The sequence below is a fragment of the Panthera onca genome, chromosome B3, assembly GCF_046562875.1.
Source record: "Panthera onca isolate mPanOnc1 chromosome B3, mPanOnc1 haplotype 2, whole genome shotgun sequence".
NCBI lineage: Eukaryota > Metazoa > Chordata > Mammalia > Carnivora > Felidae > Panthera > Panthera onca.
In genome coordinates this window covers 5,502,961-5,525,929 of record NC_138344.1, presented here as the reverse complement: position 1 = coordinate 5,525,929, position 22,969 = coordinate 5,502,961, and the positions used below count along the sequence as shown (strand labels likewise).

The 22,969-nt window shown below is 50.9% G+C and overlaps 2 protein-coding genes across 5 annotated transcripts; both read left to right on the top strand.

The window, feature by feature from the left end:
- The first annotated feature begins 1,389 nt into the window (after positions 1-1,389).
- TTLL13 (tubulin tyrosine ligase like 13) lies at positions 1,390-13,003 on the top strand. 4 transcript variants are annotated; one of them, XM_060617627.3, is made up of 16 exons: positions 1,390-1,479; positions 2,097-2,367; positions 2,724-2,764; positions 3,158-3,353; positions 3,469-3,587; positions 5,068-5,198; positions 5,429-5,585; positions 6,416-6,559; positions 6,930-7,015; positions 7,316-7,547; positions 8,032-8,216; positions 9,835-10,020; positions 10,330-10,510; positions 10,791-10,970; positions 11,553-11,871; positions 12,232-13,003. In XM_060617627.3, the coding sequence occupies exons 5-16, from the start codon at positions 3,567-3,569 to the stop codon at positions 12,486-12,488; spliced, it is 2,079 nt and encodes a 692-aa protein (XP_060473610.1). In that variant the 5' UTR covers positions 1,390-1,479; positions 2,097-2,367; positions 2,724-2,764; positions 3,158-3,353; positions 3,469-3,566; the 3' UTR covers positions 12,489-13,003. The 4 variants fall into 4 exon arrangements, with proteins under 4 accessions (XP_060473610.1, XP_060473609.1, XP_078305154.1 ...); XM_078449028.2 differs by lacking the exon at positions 3,158-3,353 and having other exon boundaries at positions 1,421-1,510; positions 2,097-2,123; positions 2,225-2,367; XM_078449027.2 differs by lacking the exons at positions 1,390-1,479; positions 3,158-3,353 and adding an exon at positions 1,487-1,576 and having other exon boundaries at positions 2,097-2,123; positions 2,225-2,367.
- A 76-nt stretch (positions 13,004-13,079) lies between these two features.
- Positions 13,080-19,010, top strand: NGRN (neugrin, neurite outgrowth associated). Its single transcript, XM_060617644.3, has 3 exons — positions 13,080-13,401; positions 13,766-13,876; positions 17,936-19,010. Exons 1-3 carry the CDS (start codon positions 13,238-13,240, stop codon positions 18,537-18,539), a joined length of 879 nt encoding a protein of 292 aa, XP_060473627.2. The 5' UTR covers positions 13,080-13,237; the 3' UTR covers positions 18,540-19,010.
- The last annotated feature ends 3,959 nt before the right edge of the window (positions 19,011-22,969 follow it).

The following is a 22,969-nucleotide window of genomic DNA, read 5'->3' as shown; positions in this document are numbered from 1 at the left end:
AATTGTCAGGGAAGGGACTTAGAAGCTTTTTCTCAGCTTAAGTGTGGAACACTTAGGGGCCACTTTGTACTCGGCCCTGGGCTTTGTGCGCACCATAGATAGGAAGGGATGGTCCAGCCCAGGACTTCCACCTCTGCTTGTTTTTTGATGACCTGTGTAATGAAGGGGTTGGGGATTTGATCTAATGGGAAACCTTGAAGAGTTTTAAACTGGGGGGTAACAAATTTGCATTTTAGCAAGAACACTTAAGCTGGAACGATGGATGTGGGGTGGCGGCGGGGGGTGGGGGGGGGGGAGAACAATTGGGAGTCCGATTATCCGATTAAAAGGTTGCTGGGTGGTTGGTCAGTCCGTTGAGCATGGATTCTTGATCTCCCCCTCAGGTCATGATCTCAGTTCATGAGTTTGAGCCCCGCGTGGGGCTCTGCACTGGCAGTGAGAAGCCGTTTGGGCTTTGTGTCTCCCTCTCTCTGTCCCTTCTCTGATTCTTTCTCAAAGAAAAGAAAAGGTGCTGCCTGGTGGCAATTCAGGCAAGACACGTTCAAGTCCTAGAATAGTGCCTGGAACGCTAAATATTTGGAAAGAATGAGAAAAAATGATAGTCCTGGAAGCCAAGAGCCTCCAAATCATTTCAAGAAGGGAGTAATAGAATATTCTGTGCTGAAGGAACAGCAAGAAATGTGTCATTCAGAAAATGTCCACGTCTCTCTAAGGGAAGGAGACTGAAGTGTCCCCCAGATTTAGGCACACGGGACAGCCTTACAGTGACAAGTTGGACTGGGTTCGGTGGGGGTGGCGAGCAGAAGTCAGCGTGAGGACGCCAGGAAGAGCAGTGAAGGAGCGCCTCGAGGAGGAGGCCGTTCTGTCACTCGGCGGAGCTGGCTCAGCCCGCCAGGGTGGGCACTAAGCACGGCCGCCCCTCCGGAGGGCGGGGACGGCGCGACACACGCTTACTAAAGCTCAGGGAAGGCCAGCAGGTACTTTTCCCGAGCACAGAGTTAAACCAAGCTCCGGGCTCGGCCCGCGGGCTCGAGATAGCCTGGGGTGGGGCGCGCGTCAATCGGCGCGAAAGCGGAAGGACTCCACGTCCCAGCCGATGCGCCCCGTCGGCGGCCGCGGAGGCCGGGCCCCCCCGAGGCCGCAGGCGGCCCGCACCTCGCCCGCCAGGGCCGACGACAGGCCTTCAGCGCGCGGGAGCAAGATGGCCTCGGCGGGCGCCCAAGTGGGTGTGGTTCCCGGGAAGGCCCCGCCCCCAGAACGCGGCTCCAATGGGGACCGCCCCCGTGTCCATGGCGACGGCGGCGGCGGCCGCCGGCTAGCTCCAGGAGGCGCCGCCGCCGCCGCCGCCGGGATCTCCCAGCTAGGAGCGAACCCCGGGGTGGGAGGGGAGCGGGCTCCCCCTCGCGATCGGCGGAGGCTGCCAGTCCCGTGGAGCAAGGAGGCGGTCCCGGAGGCCCAGCGACGCCCGGGAAGGAGCAGGTGTCGCGCGAAGGGCTGACATGAGCGACCAGCTGAGTCCAGCCTCGGGCAGCTAGGGGTGGACCCGGCAGCCCCTCCGCTGTCCTCGAAACCCCGGGTGGGCGGTGTCCGCCAGGGGCTCCCGCTCCGCCGTCAGAGCCCAAGGGAGGGGACTTAGCCATCGAGGACCTGGCCCCAGTGTGTACACATGGAGAAACCGAGTCACGGAACAGGGAAAGGGCCGGCTTAGGGGACCTTTGGTTTTTAGCTCTATTTTAAAATTGAAGGTCCGCTCCAGGGCCCAGCCATCCCCCTTCCCAGAAATAAAAAAGCCATGGTCATGATCCCTGCCAGCTCTGTCCAGCTTCTACTTGCAACCCAACGTGTTGTATGGAGTAGAGGTCTTGGATGATCAGGGCTTGTCGGGGAATCCAACATCTCACAGGCATTCCCCCATCCCCACCCCCACCCCAAGCCTCCATTACCTACTAGCAACACATCGCATTCTGCACTGGGATTGTCCTGTTCTCCAGGGGCAGCAATGTTCCCTTATAACACGAAGGGGCTTTTTGTGACTCCTGCACGGCCTGGAGGAAGGAAGTTCTGACATGTATTTCACTCTCACCCCCTCCCCTCAGAATCTAAGAGGATGGAGCCAGATACCTGTAAGACCAGTGAATCAGAGGAAGACTACGTTGAAGAAGAGGACTCTGGGGAGGAGTGTGTTAAAGAGGAAGCTACCATCCCCTCGAACTCTTCTCAGCAGGAACTTCCAAAGGCTGACTATAAGGAATTTGGGGATGGAGTTCCCTTATCTGTTGTAGCCAAGAAGATTCCAAAGAAAATCATAGCCCCAACTGACTCAGATGACTTAGAAGTTAGGAGGAGAAAGAGAAGGCGGAAACACAGGTAACGGGTCCCTGGACCACACCCCCCTCCACCCCCCGCCACCTGCCTGGCTCCAGAAGAGAGTCACCCCCAGCCTCCCTTCAGCAGTCGGGGTCTTCCCTTTAATCTGCGAAAGAGGACAGGGAATACAGGAACATCATTAACCTTCTGGAACGAGAAAAACACAAAATCCAGAACCATTTGAGCTGGCTGGGTTTGCAGACTTAACATATCTCTATCATCCTGGTCTTCTGTGGCTTTTAGAGAAAACGAACTGCATTGTAGATGTGCTGGGTGTCTCTTCCTCCGGGTGCCTGGCAGCCCAGGGTCTGTCCTTCATCCCACTCTGCCTGATTTCTACTGTTCCTTCATTCCAGACCCCTGGCCATCAACCTGACCAACTGCAAGTACGAGAGCGGTAAGCACCCAGTTCACTCACTCACAACACTGCGCATAAGAGGGCACCTGCAGCTTCGACTCTGGGAACGGTCCCCCAGTCGGGCTCCCAGCCCCTGGATCTCGTTAGGCTGGCCTACAGCCTGGGCTGAGCTACTAGCAGCTGAGACATCTCTGTTCCAGTTCGTCTTGGGGTTAGGGTGGGAATCTCCACAGTTAGCTAACAAGAAAAAAAAGTGACCGGAAGTCACCATTGCCCCCACCCTTCCCAGATTTTACCAGAGTTGAGATGAGAACAGGCTAATAGAGTTTTTTTCCAAGGAAGATTCGGGGGGGGGGGAATTAAAAGAAAAAAATCACCAGCTGGGTCAGCCATCTCTCTGTCTCCTCTTATCTCCACCGTCATCTATGCAAGGGGCCACCCACAGTGTGAGATGTGACCCCTACGGAGAGAGGGTCAGCTCTGCAGGTCAGAAGCCATCCTAATTGAGAGAGAGGGTTGACGGGAGTAGAGAGCCAGGCTCTAGTTTTCTCCGTCACAGATTTTGGAAGGGCCTTGACAGCTTCATGAACTTGGAATTGTCACATGGTAATTAAACGGCGGAGCGGAGGTAAGAACCACCTCATCTCCCGTCCACCCTCTGGTCAAGTTACCCGAGCCAGATGCCCTCCCGAGGCTCACTGCCAGTGGCCAGGCTGGCCCCGCTGACCTCCGTCTCTCCACAGTGCGTCGGGCAGCTCAAATGTGTGGCCTAAAGGAGGTGGGGGAGGATGAAGAGTGGACTGTGTACTAGACGGACTGCTCTGTCTCACTTGAACGAGTCATGGACATGAAGAGGTTTCAGGTACGATCTCCTGACCCAAGAGCCCCAAGGGGCTGCGGCCCTGAGTGGTTACTCCCGCCCTTCTGCTCAGACGCCCAACCCCACACCCTTTGTAGTTGTCCCTCTGGGCAGAGCAGGAAAGGCCGCGGCTAGGGGCTTCTGCTCCACTGGAAAAACTCTCCTCTTGGGTTCCTGGAACTTCTATCATAGGAAGGAGGTATATGCTGGGCACTGCTCGCCTGGAAGCATCTGTGCCCAGCTGACCCCCTCCAGGGCCGGTGAGCCCACCTGAGGGGAAGGCTGGAAGGCAGCTTCAGCACTAACCCCAGGGGCAGCTGAGTGAGCCGGCTTCTAAACAGCTTGGTCCCGCATCCGCATCCATTGAGAGTCGGCGTGGGGCGTCTGGGTGGCTCAGTCACTTGAGCATCCAACCCTTGATTTTGGCCCAGGTCGTGATCTCCTCGTTCGTGGGGTTGAGCCCCGTGTTGGGCTCTGTGCTTGGGATTCTCTCTCTCCTCTCTCTCTCTCTCTCTGCCCGTCCCCATTCTCACTCTCTCTCTCAAAATAAATAAATAAACATTAAAAAAAAAGAGGGGTGCCTGGGTGACTCAGTCGGTGAAGCGTCCGACTTAGGCTCAGGTCATGATCTCGTGGTCCCTGAGTTCAAACCCCGCCTCGGGCTCTGTGCCAACAGCTCAGAGCCTGGAGCCTACTTCAGATTCTATGTTCTCCCCCTCTCTCTTTGCACCCCCACCCCACTCGTCTCTGTCTCTCTCTTAAAAATAAATATAAAAAAAAAAAAGGGACATGCAGGTGGCAGCTGTAAAACAGGCACAGTTAACAGCGTTCATTGAGGGCTTACTGTACGTCAGACCCTGTGTTATCTGCTTTTATGTTCTTACCGCAATTAAATCCTCAAAAAGAACACCGAGTGGCAGATACTCTCTTGTTAAGAGGACACCAAGGCTCAGAAGTACTAAGTTCATGCAGCTAGGGTGTGGTAAAGCCAGTGAGAGCCCAGACCCTATGGGAGATTCTGCCTCCCAGCACTGGAGTTCCAGCAGGTCACCCCGGAGACGTCATACCCTGGGGGCGTCATGACCCAGCGCTCCCTGGGACTCATTCTCGATTTCCTTTTCTCTCTTGGAAAATGGTTTCTCGTTGGCTTATGCTCCCATGCCCCAGTTATCCTTACAGGACTAGTTGCTGGTGGCCTGGGGCATGTTAGAAGGTGGCTAGAAGACCCGAAGTCCTGGCGAGTCCTTCTCACTGCCCCTCGTCTCCCGACCTCAGTGTGGACATGTGTTTTGGGAGAGGCCAAGGAGGAGGTTCTCACCTGCCTTAGGGAACCTTCCTTTTCTCCCTTAGGGTATTAGGTATAGTGTTTTCCTCCTCTGTGACTTCTGCCTTGACCTTCCCGGTCCTCCTGGTGTGCCCCAGACCCCAGGGGCTGCCACTCACTCTGCTCGTGGGTGTAGTTCACCACCTGGCTCTGTTACAGAAAATCAACCACTTCCCTGGCATGACGGAAATCTGCCGCAAAGATCTGCTGGCTCGGAACCTCAACCGCATGCAGAAACTCTATCCCACGGAGTACAACATCTTCCCCCGCACCTGGTGCCTCCCTGCAGAGTGAGTGAGCCCGGCCCCCGGGGCTGATGTGCTGGGGGAGGAAAGGTTTCGCCATCTCACTTCCCTCCAGGCTCTGGCCTTGTCACCTAGAAGGTTTCAGCTGGTCACAGAAAAGTAGGTGGGAGACTGACGCTCCAGGAAGAGCACGGACAGGAGAGCAGAACCCCACTGGGGCCCTGGGACAGCTGCCACGTGCAGAAACCTTCTGACCAGCCCCCCTCTGCACACAGCTACGGGGACTTCCAGTCCTACGGTCGTCAGCGAAAAACCCGCACTTACATCTGCAAGCCGGACAGCGGCTGTCAGGGACGCGGCATCTTCATCACCCGAAGTCCCCGGGAGATCAAGCCAGGAGAGCACATGATCTGCCAGCAGTACATCTCCAAGGTGAAGGGCGCCTCCGGACCGCCAGGGCCCTGCCCCGGCCTCATCTCTCCCACTGCCAGAGGGGGAAGCCAGGCTTTGGCTCCTACCTCCTATTTCCTCTTATCAGAGCCGTGGTTCAGAGCCAGCCTGCCTCGGTCTGAATCTGAGTTTTTCCACTTCTTACATATGTGATCTTGGACAATTTTTTTTTTTTAATTTCTTTAATGTTTGTTTATTTTTGAGAGAGAGACAGAGAGAGACAGAGCGCGAGGGGCGGGGGCAGAGAGGGAGACACAGAATCTGAAGCAGGCTCCAGGCTCCGAGCCAACTGCACAGAGCTAGATGCGGGGCTCGAACCCATGAACCATGAAATCACGACCTGAGCTGAAGTTGGATGCTCAATGGACTGAGCCATCCAGGCGCCCCTCTATTTTTTTTTTTTTTAAGTTTACTTATTTTGAGGGAGAGGGAGGGAGAGAGTGAGCGTGAGTGGGGGAGGAGCAGAGACAGAGACAGAGACAGAGGTCCCAAGCAGGCTCTCTGCCCCCAGTGCAGAGCCGATTTGGGGCTCGAACTCACAAACCGCGAGATCATGACCTGAGCCCAAACCAGGAGTCAGTCGCTTAAAGGACTGAGCCACCCAGGTGCCCCAAATCTTGGGCAATTTCTTACCCTTTCCGTGACTCAATGTCATCATTTGTTGAGTGGGAAAAATAACAGTGACTACTTTATGCTGTATGTGGTTATTACGACAATCAAACCGGTTGTGCATCCGAAACACTTCAAACAACGTGTGGTATAGAATGAGCGCTTCAGAAGTATTCTTCCCCGGCGGGTTTGCGTGCTTTCAGCCCTTCCTCATTGACGGCTTCAAGTTCGATATGCGAATCTATGTCCTCATCACCTCCTGCGACCCTCTTCGGATTTTCATGTACGAGGAGGGCCTGGCCCGCTTTGCCACGATGCCCTACGCGGAGCCCAACAACAGCAACCTGGTAAGGGGCCAGACGGTGGCCCTGGGAGGGGACAGGGCGGCGCCCTCTTCTCCTGAGTGCTGAGGTTCTGTGGCGGACCAGGTAGAAAGGCTTGTTGTCGTCACCCATGAACAAGCAATGGAACCAGCGAGCACCCTAACCCCGTGGCTGGGAGGAGAGCATTCGGTGGGTGGTGACCGCTGAAAGGTCCTCCCTGGAGGACGCCAGCCCACCCCCTTCCCCAGGAGCTCACAGGACAGTTCTTAGGTGAAGAGGGCCTGCGAGGAGCCCTTGTCCCGGGGAGGGGAAGGTCGTAGAAAAGGCAAGGAAGGGCTGGAGAGGAGTGCTTCGGGGAAGCAGTCTGAGCACCACGGGGCCGCTCTCTTCCCAGGATGATGTCTGCATGCATCTGACCAACTATGCCATCAACAAACACAACGAGAACTTTGTCCGAGACGACGCTGCGGGCAGTAAAAGGTACTCCCGGCTCTGGTTGTGCCTTAGCCTTATAGTCTCAGCAGCCCCTGAAACTGAGGTGGCTCTTGGGAGGCCGATCGCTCAGGAAAACCACCTTCACAGACCCCTGTCCTGTGCTTGACCTCTAAATGCAGCCCTGCCCCCACCCTGAGGACCAAGCCGGGCTCCAAGCTGCCAGAAGCCCTTTGAAGTGTAAGAAATCTAGGCACAGAATTAGGGTTAGCCATAGGGAGCCTCTTGCCCTCGGCCTGGCCCCAGTGGTGTAGAAACTGGTCCTCCTCTGAGCACTGGGCCTCACAGGAAGCTGTCGACGCTCAATGCCTGGCTGCGAGAACACGGCTACGACCCCCGAGAGCTGTGGGGGCACATCGAGGACATCATCGTCAAAACCATCATCTCAGCCCATTCTGTTCTTCGCCACAACTACCGAACCTGTTTCCCCCACTATCTGAACGGAGGTACATGTGCCTGTTTTGAGATCCTTGGTTTTGACATCTTGCTGGACCACAAGCTGAAACCCTGGCTGCTGGAGGTGAGGATGATCTTCCGGACTTTGCAAAACCCGGGGCCTGAGGCCTCCCTGAGCAGGACGCCTGGGCTAGGAGTACAGTCAGGTGGTGGAACACAGAATGGGGGACATGGCGGCCCTGGGGTGGGTAGGAATGGCAGAAGGCAGTAGGTGTCTACACTCTTGACCTGCTGAGTCCAAGCCTAGTGATCTCTGGCCTCCACCATAGGGATCCAGGATTTGGATCCCAAGTGTTCCCCCATGGAATCTTTTTGTCTTTAGGGACACTGTATCTGTAGAGTCAGGCTGTCTGGTTTGCTCTCAGCAGCCTGTGTACTGGAGGGATCTCTGTGGCGGGGTCCCGTGGCCTTGGAAGTCAGAACATCCAGCCTCCTCGGCCGAGGCCTCTGGAGGGGGATGTCTTGCCTGGACTGTCCAGTCCGGCCTGCCCGAGGCCACACGTGCTCAGGCAGTGTAGGAAGGGTGGGATGATGACTCCTCCTGGCAGGTAAACCACTCCCCGAGCTTCACCACTGACTCCCACCTTGATCGCGAAGTGAAGGACGCACTTCTGTGTGATGCCATGACCCTTGTCAACCTCCGGGGCTGTGACAAAAGGAAGGTGATAGAGGAGGACAAGCGGCGAGTCAAGGAGCGGCTTTTCCAGTGCCACCAGCAGCCACGAGAAGCCAGGTGGGCCACGTGTCTGTCTTCTTTGTCATTACTTTCCTGACGGGAAAAGTGCTCCTGTAGGTGGCGAAGAGAGTCTGGGGGTAATGATTAGCTGTGAAGCACAATTGTGGGTTTTTTGGCGTAGATGACGCATTACGGATCATAGATAGCATGTTGGAAATTCAAAAGATCCTGTGAAGAATCCCTTCCTGTTCTCCGGCTACTCAGTTTCCCCCAGAGGAGCCAACCTATGCCATGTGTATGCTTTAGCAGTTAATGCACACGTACATACATAGGTGTGCGTATAATATATACCTGTAGAAATAACTTATACAGATGTTTTTCTCCCTTTACCTACCTAGACAGTAGTGTAACTTTCACACTCTCTCTACCACGTGTAGCAACACGGCTTAGAGCTATTTTCTATTAGCTCATAAGAAGCTCTTTGCGGTTTGATTGGCTGTTTGTTTTTGGTTTTGTTTTTTAATGTTTATTTCTGAGAGCGAGAGAGACAGAGTGTGAGCGGGGGAGGGGCAGACGGGGCGGGGGGGGGGGGGGGGAGACAGAGGATCCAAAGCGGGCTCGCTGCTGTCAGCAAGGATGTGAGGCTCTAACCCACGAACCACGAGATCACGACCTCCGTGGAAGTCGGGCACTCGACCAGCTGAACCACCCATGGGCCCCTTGTTTTTGTTTTTAACAAAGGTCCTCTAGACAGGTTATAAGAATGAAACAGGAAACAGTCTAGTCATGCAACAATAAGAGGTTATTTAAATCAGCATCTTTCACCCACTGTTGTTTTAATTATAAGATGGGTTACCAACACGGTGATTTGCTGCCGATACTAAATTAATGTTAATAACACATACAAATGGAGTGGAATTGGAAGCATTCCTATTCCAGTGCTCTTCCCCACCTGGGTTGCGATATGCAGGCCCGTGTGTATTTGGTTTGCTAGGATATCCTGAGGGCCTGGCACATAGTAGGCGCTCTCATGTGTGAATGGAGGGGAAGCAGGACTGTTACTGGAAATACGCCGGCTCTTCCCACAGTGGGGCTGCACATGTGCCTATTATATCATGAGTGATGTCTTTCAGTGGGGAAAAGGGTTCACAACTACTGGACTTAATAAATGAAAGTACAATCACAGAACCACGTGACTACTAGGAAGCCATTTAGCAAGGTTGTATGATCCCATTTTTGTCAGAAACAAGAAAGGAAGGTAGTCGGTGGCAAAGCCAGGGTTCAGACTCGGGGGTCCCGCCCCTGAGTCCATGCTCATGACCAATATGCTAATTGCACAGTAAGATTATGGGAGGTTTTATCTTCTTTTTGCTCTTCTACATTTTTCTGTAATTAACATAGATTACTCTATGATCAGAAACCTAAAAGACCGTGAGAACTTGGAGTGCTAGCTTGCACTTAAGATGAAAACCAGATTTCTGGAAGTCAAGCCCAGATTTCCGTGGCTACACACAAGCGGGATTGGCCAGAGGGCCTTCGCAGCCCTCACTACATGGGCAGAGGCCAGAAAGGCCGTGAAGCTAGCAGAAGGTTCTCAAAGCCTTGGCCGGCCTTCTTTTCCCCACTGAACATTCTCAGAGCCCTCCCGACTCACTCTGGAGCTTGGTTTCCCTAGGCGAGAACAAACTGAACTGTCGCACGCAGCGATACTGGACCAGGAGCGCCATGAGGACTCCCACCTCGGGGGGTACCGGCGGATCTATCCCGGGCCTAACACGGACAAGTACGCACCCTTCTTCAAGCACAACGGCTCCCTCTTCCAGGAGACTGCTGCTTCCAAGGCTAGAGAGGAGTGTGCCAGGTACTTTGCCTTGCCTTGTCCTCTGTCCACTTGTGGGGGGGGGGGGGGGGGAAGGGGCGCATATCCTGAAGCTGAACTGCTCACCAGCAGGGTAGAGAGGAAGCCAGACACTTGAGCCAAGAGGAATGGAGTCATAAATTCTTTCGGACTCAGTAACTCCATATAGGAGGTTTCCCATTTCCCCCCTCATTCTTCTCTTGTCTGCCTCCCAGACAGATCTGATTTCCCACTCCCCCATCCCCACTTCCCCTCACCCTGCCTCCCCCCAACATAATCTCTCCAGTGTCTGAAGCTGCTGTGTCTTGTCAGACAGCAACTGGAAGAGATCCGCCTTAAGCAGGAACAGCAGGAGACCTCGGGAAGTAAGAGGCGGAAGGAGAGCCGGGACCAGAACCAGGGTGAATCAGCGGGAGAGAAGAGCCGATGCAGGGCCGGGCTCCGGGGACTTCCGGCCCACTTGGCTTACAGGAACCGGAACCGGGAGAAAGAGGTGTCCGGGGTTTGGTAGCTCTTGCCTTTCAACAGGAAATAGGTTGGGTCTAGAGAAGGGAGGGAGAGGGAGAGGAGTTCCTAATGAATACGTTGGATCTGACCTCGCAGAACGGGGGCTGGGGGTGGGGGTGGGGAAGAGAATGGACAGCAAAGGGGACCTTCCACTAGGGTCAGGGAATGCACAGAGGCAGAGCAGGCAGGAGTCCCGCAGCCATCGTCGTCGATGGTTTGGGACTCGCTCTCGGAGATCTTGCGTTCAGCCCTCATGTACCTCACAGCTGCTCCCCGTACACGTGGATACCATGCATCCTCAAGAAATCGTGGAAGAGGAGGAGCTGGAGCGGATGAAGGCCCTGCTACAAAGGGAGAATCTCATCCGAAGCCTCGGTATCATAGAGCAACTCAGCCACATGCTGCACCCCAGCCACCGGGGCCACAGAAGGCTTCACGAGTATCGGGTGAGGGTCCCTGCGCAGCATCTCGCAGAACCAGGGAACAAGGGCTGCACCGGCACACAGGGGTGGCCGCGGCCCAGAAGGCTAACGTGATGGTGTCTGGCAGGCACGGAGCCTGGGAGAGCATCTCCTGCTGGGCGCTGGGAAGGGGTCTCTTGGTTGCTTTTGCATTTGCTCCCACGCTCCCTGGTGTTTAGTAATGACATCCGGCAAAGTGCAGCTCCTGACCTACTCGCAAGAGATGTGTTCTCTTTATTCCAGCCTTGCAATAACCCCAAACTCATGCCTGACGAATAAGAAGGCCACCACCCTCAGTGGCTTCTGTGTAATCTCTCTCTAGCCCTGCCAGTGCCGTGGCTCTAACGGGAGATAAGCAAACAGACTTGGGCCAAGAGAACAGCTGCCGCATTCACTGTTCCCTGGGCAGGTGTCAAGCCTGTTGGGTCTTGTTTTTGCTGAGCCCCCAAGGAGTAATTGGTTAAATAGCGGCCACGGCCTAGAAGAGACGTTTCGGTTACCTATTTTCTTCCTCCAGTCCATCCAGCCTCACAAGAAGTGTGGTAAGGGGCTGCTCTTCTCCTCTAGCCTAGATTTCACCAGGACGGGCTGGGCAATCAGGAACTGCAATCTGTGAGTCTGGTCCCACTGGTCCTCCTGAGAGGGGCCACCAAAGAGCAGGGCCCTCCTCACTTCCTGCATCCAGTTCGGCCCCACGAATTGATCCCCAAGATCTTAGGGCCACAGCCAAGCATGAATGCTGCAATTCCACATCATTCCTGGTGCCATCTACAGCCCAAGAACTTCAGCTGGATAAGAGATCGAGCAGCCAACGGCCCCTCTTCGTTGTCAATGAAAGCACCGGGAAGGCACTGTTTTCCCAGTGCCAGAGTCAGGCTCAGTAGCCGTAAGTACGCAAAACTAGCTCTGGTCACTCTGACTTGTGTAAATCCCCACTGGCAAACATTACAGCTGGGACAGTCCCAAAACACCACAGGGCACTTCCACCAGTGTGGGAATGGGATGGGTAGTGGACCCATTACCTCCTCTACATACTGGACCCTGGGAGAAATGGCAGTACAGCCCTAGCACTCAACAAACACAACAGGGAAACAGACAAGTAAACAATTACGATACAGTGTGGCAAAGATGCTGGAGGGAAGCAAGGGATGCCATTCTTCTGTGTTGGTAATTGGGTGACAGTTGGTAAAGAGGGAGTGAATCTCCTGTGAATACCAACTCAGGGGGACCCATGTTTCCACTGCAGAAGGCCAAGCCAGCAGAAGGCTAGAAGCCATAAACACAGCCCTGGCAGGATCAGTGCCATCTTCTTTAACCCCAAAGCAGGGCTATCTTCTGCAACCGGAAAGAGTGGCAAGTAGCTCATGGACTCACTGCACCTTGCCCTCGGTGGTAGACACCCAACACAGTGCACCCAGGGCCCAGGATCTCACTCTCTGCCCTGCCTCTACGCCCCTGATGCAGCATACCACTCCACTCCTTGACATCAGCCACCACCGGTAAATGCAGGACGGAAGCCCAGCACTCCACCTCTCCTGGAGAACCCCCTCAAGTTTCCGAAGGCGCAGAGGGCCTTCAATCTTCGCTAAATGAAAGACTGCCACCAGGCTTCAGTTTGAAAAGTCCTGGCCAGGAACCCTGCTTGAACAAGGCAAAACACAAAGACATCAAGAATTCCTCAATACCCTAAGACTATTTCCAGATCCGTAAAGACTAAAAGATGAAGAGGAGCCAGGGCCGGCATCTCCGCCCTTCAAACCTTAGCCTGGATTTATCGCTAGGAGATGGGTCTAACGCTGGGTGCAGCCCGGGGCTGGAGGTCATCCTGGCGACAAGGGGCCCCCTTCCCAGAGGAGCCGAGTGCCCAAGGCACGGGGCAGTCGCCATCGGACGACCGCCAAGGAGACGCCCTTCCCCCTGCCGTGGCGGAGACAGGCCGGCCTGGGCAGCCATGGGGGCGGAGGGGTGGCTCTTGGCAGAGGACTCCGACTTTTTATTAAAGTTTATGGCGTTTTCCAGGAGCGTTCTCTAGCTCATTCCGGCCCTTGCGTTCCAGGGTAAACGCTCGCCACTATTCCTCCCCGGAAGGGTGAACCGCAAGCAGGTTCAATCCCAGCTAACGCACCCTCAGCCGGAAGCGGAAGCCACGCACGACCATCCCGGCTTTCGCCGCGCCCTTCCACTTCCGGCCCCGCCCCCAGATTTCCGGTCTCTCTGCCCCTCTCGGACTGTCCCGTGCTGTTTTTGTCGACATGGCGGTCGCTCTGAGCCTTTTGCTGGGCTTGCGTGCTCGTGCTGCCGTGGCTCGCTGTGGTTTCGCGACCCGGGGGATGGTAGACCCGGGCACGCTCGGCCGGGAGCCAGACCCCGATTCCGACTGGGAGCCGGAGGAGCGGGAGCTGCAGGAGGTGGAGAGGTACCGGCTGCTTCCCGGGCCCTCAGCCTGAAGCAGGGCTTCGCGCCCCCTTGGAGCCGGGCGTTGTAGCGCCGCATCCGCCGCAGCCCTTGTTTCTTACCCGTTGTCAGGGGGCGCAGGGGCAGGTGTGCGGCTCCTTTGGGACGGCAGGTTTCTTCACCAATGACGTGTTTCATCACCCGTTTAGAAAGTTCGGCATGCTTACGGGCTGTTTTAGGGATTAGATTTCTGGGGAGGTTACAGACGTGGCCTGGTTTCCCTTGCAAACAAAGAGAAGAGGGCTGGGCCTGTGATTTAGCGCGAGGCTCTTCAGCTACCCGTTTTGCTCCCACGCTTGGCTTCTGCCATTGGTTCTCTCCCCCAGCACCCTGAAACAACAGAAAAAAGCCGCCCGATTCCAGAAAATTCGGAGGCAAATGGAGGCGCCGGGTGCCCCGCCCAGGACCCTGACGAGGGAAGCGATGGAGCAGATCCGGTGAGAATCATTGTCATAGTTTACTTTTTATCATTTTAAGTTTTCTAAATGAAAAGGAGAATAGATGAATTTCCATAAGCCCGTCATCTAAATTTAGTAGTTTTTAACATGAGGACACGGTTCGTTTTTGCTGAAATTTTAGAATAGTAAGCTGTAGACCTCACAGCCTTTAACTTCAAAATAGTTGTCATGACGTTCTTAAGCTAATGTCAGGGATGGGGACTTACAAGGTTATGTACGTTTTTCGGAAGAGTAAACCCATATCATTAAAATCTTAGATCCCTTTTTAAGTTTTAAGTTTGTTTTGAATAACAATGCGTGGCATATAGTTCAAAATTAGAACATTATTTGTACACATTGAGAAGTTTTAATCCCTGCCAGTCTTCAGTGAGACTATTTTTAATGAAATTTTGTGCCTTTTTCCAGGTTTCCTTAAGCAAATACAAGCGACTATGAATGTAGATTGTTAACTTTTCTTTTTTTTTTTTTTTTTTGCATGTTTAAAAAAAAATTTTTTTTTAACGTTTATTTATTATTGAGAGACAGAGAGGCACAGAGTGTGAGCAGGGGAGGGGACAGAGAGAGGGGGAGACACAGAATCCGAAGCAGGCTCCAGGCTCTGAGCTGTCAGCACAGAGCCCAACATGGGGCTCGAACTCACAAACCATGAGATCACGACCTGAGCCAAAGTCGGTCGCCTAACCAACTGAGCCACCCAGGCGCCCCTACTTTTATTTTCTTAAGCACAAACAGTATAATACTGTAAATACTCTTCTACACGTTTTGTTTTTTTTTTTTCATATAGTTTTTGGTTGTTTTCTTTTTTTAAGATCTTATTTTCACATAATTTTTACACTCAACACGGCACTTTAACTCACAACCCAGAGCTTAAGAGTCTCATGATCCATTGGCCCAGCCAGCCAGGTGCCCCTTTTCACATATTTCATAGATCTTTCCTTTTCAGAAGACAAAGCTCTTTTTTGAAGAAGTAATAGTAAATCGTAATTTTTGTTTTTAATTTTAAGTAATCTTTGTGCCCAACGTAGGGCTCACACTCGGGACCCTGAGACCAAGAGTTGCATGCCCTACTGGCTGAGGCATCCAGGCGCCCCAGCAGATCATAATTCAGTTAACCAGTCTTTTATGAAGTGTGCTTCGGTTGTTTGCATTCACTTGCTATCACAGATAGTACTCTGATGAGTAACTTCGTGTACACCTCGTTCCACATACCTTCCACGTGTATTTGTTGTGTACGTTCCCAGAAGTAGAGTTGCCGCGTGGAAGGACACGTGGATTTGCCTTTTGATGAATATTGCTAAGTTGCCTTCTGTAAGCTGTGTGTCATTTCCCATTCCCATCAGAGTGACTCTGAAACAGACACTTAGAATGAAGGGGATTCTATAGAGCAAGGAGATTTTGTGAGCCTGTAGCACTTCTCTCATGTCCACTTCCTTTCCTTTCTGGAACAACTGCTCTTCCAAATCTTCCTGTCACCTCCCCTTCTGTGGCTAATAAACGTCCTTTTACTTCAGAGAAAAAATTGGCCATTAATTAAGAGCTCTTTAAATGTTTCTTTATTTTTGAGAGAGAGAGAGCTTGAAGGGGGAGGTGGCGGGCAACAGAGGATCTGTGCTGACAGCAGAGAGCCAGCCCGATGTGGGGCTCGAACTCAGGTCATACCTGAGGTGAAGTCGGGTGCCTAATCGAGTGAGCCACCCGGGCACCCCTAGAGCCCTTTAAAGCTTCTTAGTCTTCCTCCTTATTTTCTTTGCTCAATGTTAATACCCTTATTTACATCCCAGGGGAAGTGGTAGCCCTTCATTTGTCTAGGACCCATCCTCTGTGTGCACTAAGTCTTAGATGTATCTAATTCCCCAGAGACCTACCGTCAACTTCAGGTTCTCCCTCACCATTTGTTCCTTGGCTGCCTACCCTTTCTTGTTTTGTTACAACAATGAAACTATTGTCCACAAATCTTATCAGTGACTTCCTCAATGCTAGGCATTCCTGCCATTCCAGTCTCTAGCCTCCCTAACGTTTTTTGCAGCGTGTGACCCTGTAGTCTGCTTTCTTGAGATTCTTTCTTCCCTTGACCCATGGTACTACTCACTTCTCTTTCTAGGACTCCTTTTCTCAGTTTCCTTCCTGGGGTACCCTTAGAGTTGTGTCCTTGGTCATTTTATCTCCACACATTTCCCTGCCTAAAGCCAGCCACTCACGTGGCTTCAGCCACCATTGGTCTTGGCTTGTGACTTCCAAGTCTGTCGTCTCCCATCTGTGTTTATCTTTTGACTTGTATATATTCAACTGTGCGCTAGCCCATCTCTGTTTGAGTGTCACGTAGGTTCTTCAAACTGAACATAATCGCAAACTCAACAAGAGAGAATTTATTGTTGTTCCCTGGCAATTTCACTTTGTTCCTGTTTTCCCCGTACCCCTGAATGTTCCCACCAAACACTCGAACTGAAATCTGGAATCTCTGCCTACTTCTACCTCCAGTTATTTAGTCCTTACCAAGTTCTTCCGTTTGGCCTTCCTAAAATATTCCTCAACTCTCTTCCTTCTCTGCTTTCATTGCGGCTGCCTCAGTTCAGACTGCCTAGATTACCATGAAAGCCTCTGGGCTGATCCTTCCATTTCTAGTGTTGCCACTGAAAACTACCCCCTAGATTGAGCTGAAAAAGGAAAAGCTGCTCATGGCATTCCACTGCTTAAACTCCTTCCTGGATCTGCTTGTGGTTTGCCATAGCTTGGATGTCCTGAATGGCAATTCTTTTGCTGTTTTTTTTAATTCTTTTTTTTTTTTTAATGTTCATTTATTTATTTTTGAGAGAACATGTGCGTAAACGGGGGAGGGGCAGAGACAGGGACAGAGAGAATTCCAAGTAGGCTCCGCACTGTCAGCACAGAGCCTGCCATGGGGTTCGAACCCATGAACCACAAGATCATGACCTGAACTGAAATCAGGAGTTGGACGCTTAACCGACTGAGCCACCCGGGTGCCCCCGCCTTCTTGCTATTTTTGAATATACCCACTTAAAAAAAAAATCCTCCCTTGATTCACTGTTGATTTGGGGATAAACTTCAGAGTCGGAAGCATGACATCATCTTGCTTCTGGCCTCACTGTTAGACAAGTTGAGCTGTTGCCAGCAATGGTGATGTGCTGTTTTGCATTTTACGTGCTGCTCTCGAGACCTACCATCAATACCTTTGAGGGGCGCCTGGCTGGCTTGGTCAGAAAAGAGTACGACTCTTGATTTCAGGGTTTGTGAGTTCAAGCGGCACATTGGGTGTAGAGGTTACTTAAATAAATAAGACTTAAAAAAAAAAAATACTTTTGAGGGGGCACCTGGGTGGCTCAGTCGGTTAAGCGTCTGATTTCAGCTCAGGTCGTGATTTCATGGTTCATGAGTTCAAGCGCTGTGCTAGGCTCTGTGCTGACAGCTCAGAGCATGGAGCCTGCTTTGGATTCTGTGTCTCTCTCTCTGCCCCTTCCCCACTCGTTCCCTGCTCGTGCTCTGTCTTTCTCTCTCAAAAAGAAACGTTTAAAAAAATTAAAAAAAAAAATACCTTTGATGTTTTCTTTCTGCCAGCTTATTACTCCTCTTCATCCTTTTAGGCCTCATAGAGGGACTTCTGAAGCAATTCCTGAGCCACCCGGCAAATGTTGTGATAGCCTGTTCCTGGGTCCTCTGGGTGCTCTCACAGCATTCTCTGCTATGCCTTACCACAGTAGTGTTGTATGTTAATATGTCTCCACCACTAGATTGTATGTACTCTGAAAGGAAGGACAGTATTCATGCATCCCCAGGATCTAGCTGGGGCCTGGTACACACTGGGAGTTTAGTTCTTGTGAAATAAAAGTGACCTAAGAGTGGTTGGGTGTTGCTGTCGGTGTATGGGAACGGAACATAGCCATTTGGTGGCACAAGATAGAGACCGTGTTCGTGCTTTTTCCAAGCCCTCTTCTTTTCACACAAATATAACTAGTATTATCAGTTAGGTACTCTGATAGCAGACTTTTTCACAACTTGAAAACCTGCTTCTTTTTCCCATAGATATTTGCGTAAAGAATTTGCAGAGTCCTGGTCAGTTCCCAGATTAGCTGAAGGCTTTGGTGTCAGCACTCATGTGATCCGGAGGGTTTTAAAGAGCAAGTTCGTACCCACATTGGAGCAGAAACTGAAGCAGGATCAAAAAGTCCTTAAGAAACCTGGGCTCGCCCTCTCGTTCAGACAGCTCCCAGGTTCTCAGGATTCCTTGAAGCCGCTCTCCACGAGCCACTCTGGGTCAGGCTCTTCGTTGATGCCAGCAGATGAAACGTCATTCAAAGGCTGGGGTCACAGCACAGCTTTGAAAGTGATAGAATCGAACACTCACAGTACACCAAGGAGACAGAAGGGAGGGGATAAAGGAATCCAGGATCCGCAGCGGGAGCACTCTGTGCCTGTTGCAGATCTAGGTCACGGGCAAGAGCTGCAGAAGTGCCCCACCAGCGGTCGTGCGGGTTCTAGACGAGCTGACGGTGATGGATTGCCAACTGCCAAGAAGCTGGAAGAGTTGAAGGCGCAGGACCCAGGTGACCAGAACTTCAGCAGCAAAGTAGTCCAGAGGGGGCGAGAGTTCTTTGACAGTAACGGGAACTTCTTGTACAGAATTTGAGCTGGAGCCTGGTTTGTGGAGATGCCACCTGAAACGCAGCTGGGAGAGTAGGTTTGGAGCTGCCTGGACTTTTGTGTGTGGATCATCCACCTTGGGATGGGAGGAAATGATGAGCCTGGACCATGGGAGGAAACAGCTGCTCAGATATGAATCTGACAAGAGGGCAGTGAACTTCACAGGGCCAATGTGTATGGCAGGGCAGGGTTAATGACTGGCTGGGTAGACTCCAGTGTCCTGGAGCTCTGCTCCTGATCTGACCCATGTGGATCTTCAGTACTCCCCATTTTTGCCCGTGTTGCATGCGTTGTTAGAACTTTTCTGTGAAATTTGCAGTATATGTTTGGAAAAAAATGAAAAGTTTGCCTTCTGATCTCATTTACTTCTTGATTAATGAACACTAATAGTTCTGGAACTGCTTTATCAGTAGAATGTTTTCATTATGTGCAAAAGAAAATAAAATGTAGCAGTTTGTGTTGATTGGTGCTCTCTGGGGTGGGAAAAGTGAGGGTTCGAAGAGACCAGAGGTCCTTTGTCATTAAACATTAGAAGAGAGATGGGGCCAGAGGAGTTCCCAACAAAGGACACTTTGTAGATCACCCTGCTTAGTAATTGATGTTGACATCTAAAAATTAGGACATCATACCTTCGCTGGATCACCTGGTCTAAAGGAGCTCCTCTTTCCTTCTGTTGGTGGGGCTCTGAAAGAGATTAGGGTATGGGGGGTTTGATCCATGGGAAAAAAAAAAAAGGCGAAGGCTTTCGGGCCTCCGGCATCATCTCTAGCTACTTTCACAAGCTTCAATAGCATCTTCACTGTTGTCATCAGATTTTTGCGATGGAGCTGTGATGGGGGCAAGAGCAGATTATCGGCCCCTTTCAAAGATTAGAGGACAGTCTCATTTTCAGATCTGCTCGAGGCCACATGGCTGCTGCTGAGCAGTAGCACAGGGACTTGAACCCAGGTCTGACCTTTAGTTCAGGGCTTCTAAAATTCCAGGAATCCATTCCTGCCTGGCATAATTTCTGTTAATTTACCGAATCTTTTAGAGACCTTTCATTATAACCAGAGTGATTATCAGTAGAAAATTGAGTGAGACACGTGCACGCAACAGAAGAGCCCAATGACAGTTTTCAGCCATGCCTCATTTTAACAACTTCCTGGCAAAAACTGGTTATTCAGAATTTAAGTGCAGGGTGTTTAATGAAAATAATCCATTTTCCAAACCTGTCATTGAGTGTGTTCGTGAATCTCCTTGCTATTTCAAATGTCATTAATAGCCATTACAGTATCATTGATTACTGTTAACTTGGGCATTTGTTCAGTATAAATAGCAAGGCCCTATCACCTGCCAATCAAAGAGAATCCAGTTTCTGGTAATACAGCAGTGGGCAAATAAGGTCCTATTCTCACTGCTCTGTCACTAGCCTATTAATACACTAAAAAAATCTTTTTAATGTTTATTTTTGAGAGAGAAAGGGGGAGGGGGAGGGGCAGAGAAAGGGAGTCACAGAATTCAAAGCAGGCTCCAGGCTCTGAGCTGTCAGCACAGAGCCCAACATGGGGCTCGAACTCACAAACCGTGAGATCATGACCTGAGCCAAAGTCAGACGCTCAACCGACTGAGCCACCCAGGCGCCCCGAGAAGATGCTAGTTTTTAAATATATTTTTTATTTTAGAGAGCGAGCAAGGGAGAGAGGTAGAATCCCAAGCAAGCTCCAAGCTCAAGCACTCCGCTCAATGCAGGGCTTTATCCCATGACACTGGGATCATGACCTGAGCCAAAATCAAGAGTTGGGTGTTCAACTAAGACACCCAAGTGCCTTGGAAGATGCTATTTGATTAAATTGGCATTTAAAGAAATACTTATTTGGGGGAGACAGAGCGTGAGGGGGGGGGGGGGGCAAAGAAAGAGGGAGACAGAATCCGAAGCAGGCTCCAGGCTCTGAGCTGTCAGCACAGAGGCCGACATGGGGCTCAAACTCACAAACTGCTAGATCATGACCTGAGCCAAAGTCAGACGCTTAACTGACTGAGCCACCCAGGTGCCCCGGGCATTTTTAACTCCTGTAAATCATTTGACCATGCCCTTTCCCCAGTTGGCTATGGAAAATTAGAAGCTGTTGTTCAAAACTTTGATTAAGTTTTTCATTTACCTCCTTCCCTACCATCCTATTACTTACCAAGCTTAAGTCTTTTTTCCATTCTTAAAAATGCCAATCTAAGGTTTTGTCCTTACTAGTTCTTTGTCTCCAGATTTTCACATGGCCGGTTCCGTGTCCTTCAAGTCTCAGATCAAATGTTACTTTTTAAAAAATATATATATTTTAATGTGTGCATGTGTGTGAGGGAGAGAGGGTGGGGGAGAGAGATTGGGAAAGAGAGGGAGACAGAATCTGAAGCAGGTTCCAGGTCCAAGCTGTTAGCACAGAGCCCGATGCATGAGGTCATGACCCTAGCCGAAGTTGGACGCATAGCTGACTGAGCCATCCAGGCCCCCCTCAAATGTTACTTTCTTAGGCTTTCCCTGATTACCCAGTCTAAAGCAACTCCCTTCACATTCTATCACCATGTTTAATATTCCCTGCCATTTGAAATGGATTGCTACTGTATTGTCTGTCATCACATACTTTGCCTCCATTAGAATGTAGACCCCGTGGGAGCACGAGACCGGTCTGTGTTCATTGCTGTAGTTTCAGCTCCTAACATAGATTTCAACATGGGTTGAGTGAATGAAGAAATGGTTGGAGAACCTCACTGATCAGCCAGTCCACAATGGCAGAAAGCCCTGCCTTTTACCTCTGCCAGCCTACTCATCCAGACCTCAGCCAACAACAAGACCCAAGCTTTCTCCAAGTTGATCGGTTCCTGCTTTATTCTGTCAGCATGTCTCACATCCTAACTCACCAGCACTGCAGTGTTTTGGGAAACTGCGCACCCTTCCCCCAACCCAAGCTGGAAAGGGGGAGGTGGGATTCACCCAGTCTGTTCCACTGGGCTGGGGTCATAGGACTCTATAGTGCCCTCTCCCCAGGGAGTCCCATTTCATGACACGATGAAAGCCACTGACATCACAACGTACGAGGTGGAGTTGCACTTTGGGGGCATAGGTGCAGGGTCAGGTGGAGGAAGCAACAGTTGACAAGGCTCTGCCCAAGTTGGAGAGGAGGCGGCTGTGGGTGGAATGGAAACTCTCTGCAACCTTGGGGCCAAGCTCAAGAGGCTAGCAAACTACAAACAGAAGGGACGTAAGTCCCTGCGCCCCGGAGGGTATATGTGTCACTAATCTGCTCAGGGCAGTTTCCACCTCTCCGCAGCTGAGATTCAATCTCCTGAGGGGTGGGGGAGTAGGAAAAGCTCAGTACAAAATACTAGATGAGCTCTTGAAGCCCAGTGTGAGCAGAAAAGCTTCTTGTTTTTTGTTTAATCTTGTATTAGAGGATTTTTCAAGCATATGAAAGTAGGGATAATATTGTAATGCAGTGAACCCCTGTGTACCCATTGCTCAGTTTCACATTTAACATCTGGCCAATCTTTTTTCATTATTTGCCCCACAGGTCCCCCTGGCTTATTTTAAAGCAAATCCTAGACTTCATATTATTTCATCTGTAAGTACTTTAATATGTATTTCAAAGAGATTAGGACTCCTTTTTAACATAGACACATAAGCCATTACTATACCTTAAAAGTTTTAGTATTCAATATCAGCTAACATCCCGATAATATTCTCTTACTGTTTCATAAATGACTTCCACGTTTGATTTCTTGGGATTAGGATCCAGACAAGGTCCACATTTTGCAACATTGCATGATGTGGTTATGTCCCGGGAGTATCATATTCTGAAGTGGTTTCTTCCACTTTATTCCCTTCACTGTTTTATGGGTTATTTACCTTACGTATTTCCTGTGTTTTGGATATAGTTCATTTTATTCCTAGGATGTCTATTATCAGGTCCCTACTACTCTCTATAGTTCCTATCAACTGGTAGTTGGATCTTGAGACTTGATCAGATTCAATTTTTGGTACTGAGTGATGCTTTGTACTTCTATGTATCTCACCACGAGATGAGGATGTGATGTTATGATTGATTAGTGAGTGCAGGTATTCTCAGCGGATCCGTCCATTACAATGGCTTAAAAACAAAACAAAACAAAAAAACAAGGCGGATATGGATGATTACTATCACCCCTGAAAATTCCCTAATTTCTCTTCCCAGGCAATTCTTACCCCAAAGCCAATCACTCTTCTGAAAAATTTTCCACCACTGATTATGTTATCCTGTTCTAGAACTGTATATTAATGGCATCATACAGATGCCACCCTGTATCTGGGTTCTTTCATTTATTCCGTTATTTTTATTGTATGAATATGCCACAGCTTATTTATCCGTTTTCCCAAGAAGGATACTTATCCATACTCCGGTAGCCAAA

What these genes read in the sequence shown, in the direction of transcription:
- TTLL13 (XM_060617626.3), top strand. Translation starts at nt 3,567, where the DNA reads ATGGACATGAAGAGGTTTCAG. An exon ending in GCTAGAGAGGAGTGTGCCAG is followed by an intron (nt 10,021 to 10,329) that starts GTACTTTGCCTT and finishes GTGTCTTGTCAG; the next exon opens with ACAGCAACTGGAAGAGATCC. An exon ending in GAAGGCTTCACGAGTATCGG is followed by an intron (nt 10,971 to 11,552) that starts GTGAGGGTCCCT and finishes CTTCTCCTCTAG; the next exon opens with CCTAGATTTCACCAGGACGG.
- NGRN (XM_060617644.3), top strand. Translation starts at nt 13,238, where the DNA reads ATGGCGGTCGCTCTGAGCCTTTTGCTGGGCTTGCGTGCTCGTGCTGCC. An exon ending in GAGCTGCAGGAGGTGGAGAG is followed by an intron (nt 13,402 to 13,765) that starts GTACCGGCTGCT and finishes TCTCTCCCCCAG; the next exon opens with CACCCTGAAACAACAGAAAA. An exon ending in GAAGCGATGGAGCAGATCCG is followed by an intron (nt 13,877 to 17,935) that starts GTGAGAATCATT and finishes TTTTTCCCATAG; the next exon opens with ATATTTGCGTAAAGAATTTG.